This window comes from Eimeria mitis, genomic scaffold (assembly GCF_000499745.2).
Source record: "Eimeria mitis Houghton genomic scaffold, Emh_scaff214, whole genome shotgun sequence".
In the NCBI taxonomy this organism is placed as follows: domain Eukaryota; phylum Apicomplexa; class Conoidasida; order Eucoccidiorida; family Eimeriidae; genus Eimeria; species Eimeria mitis.
The window spans coordinates 16962-17370 of NW_013570463.1; the positions used below are offsets into that span (position 1 = coordinate 16962).

A 409-nucleotide genomic window follows, 5' to 3' on the forward strand; every position below is an offset into this window, starting at 1 on the left:
TCGCACTCCAGTATCAGCAGCAAACCCTTGTCTTGCTGCTGCTGCACCTTTTGCTCATCTCCCTGCTGCTGCTGCTGCTGCTGCTGTTGCTGCTGCTGCTGCTGCTCTCTTTCCTGACGCACGAGAGCCAACACCTCCGAGGGGGTCTGCAGCAGCAGCAACAGCAGCAACAGCAGCAGCAACAGCAGCAGCAACAGCAGCAGAAACAGCAGCAGCAGCAATGAAAACGGCACGAACAACGACAGCAGCAGCAGCAGCAAATCCGGCAACAGCAGCAGCAACAGCAGCAGCAGCACAGCCGCCTCAAGGCAGATCCCACTATCCACATGAACGCTGTCCCTGCTGCTGCGGATTGTACTTACAAAGCCCAGCTGCAGCAGCGAAAATCAGCAGCAGCAAGAAGTGCTGC

The 409-nt window shown here is 57.5% G+C and overlaps 1 protein-coding gene across 1 annotated transcript in view; it reads right to left on the minus strand.

Moving 5' to 3' along the window:
• The window catches only part of EMH_0003750 (uncharacterized protein), a gene marked incomplete at both ends in the record, with an annotated part of 5906 nt that overhangs the window by 2209 nt on the left and 3288 nt on the right, over positions 1–409 (minus strand). The window contains one exon of the mRNA XM_013496499.1: positions 48–146. Coding sequence (XP_013351953.1) covers positions 48–146 — 99 coding nt within the window. The remainder of the gene's footprint in view (positions 1–47; positions 147–409) is intronic.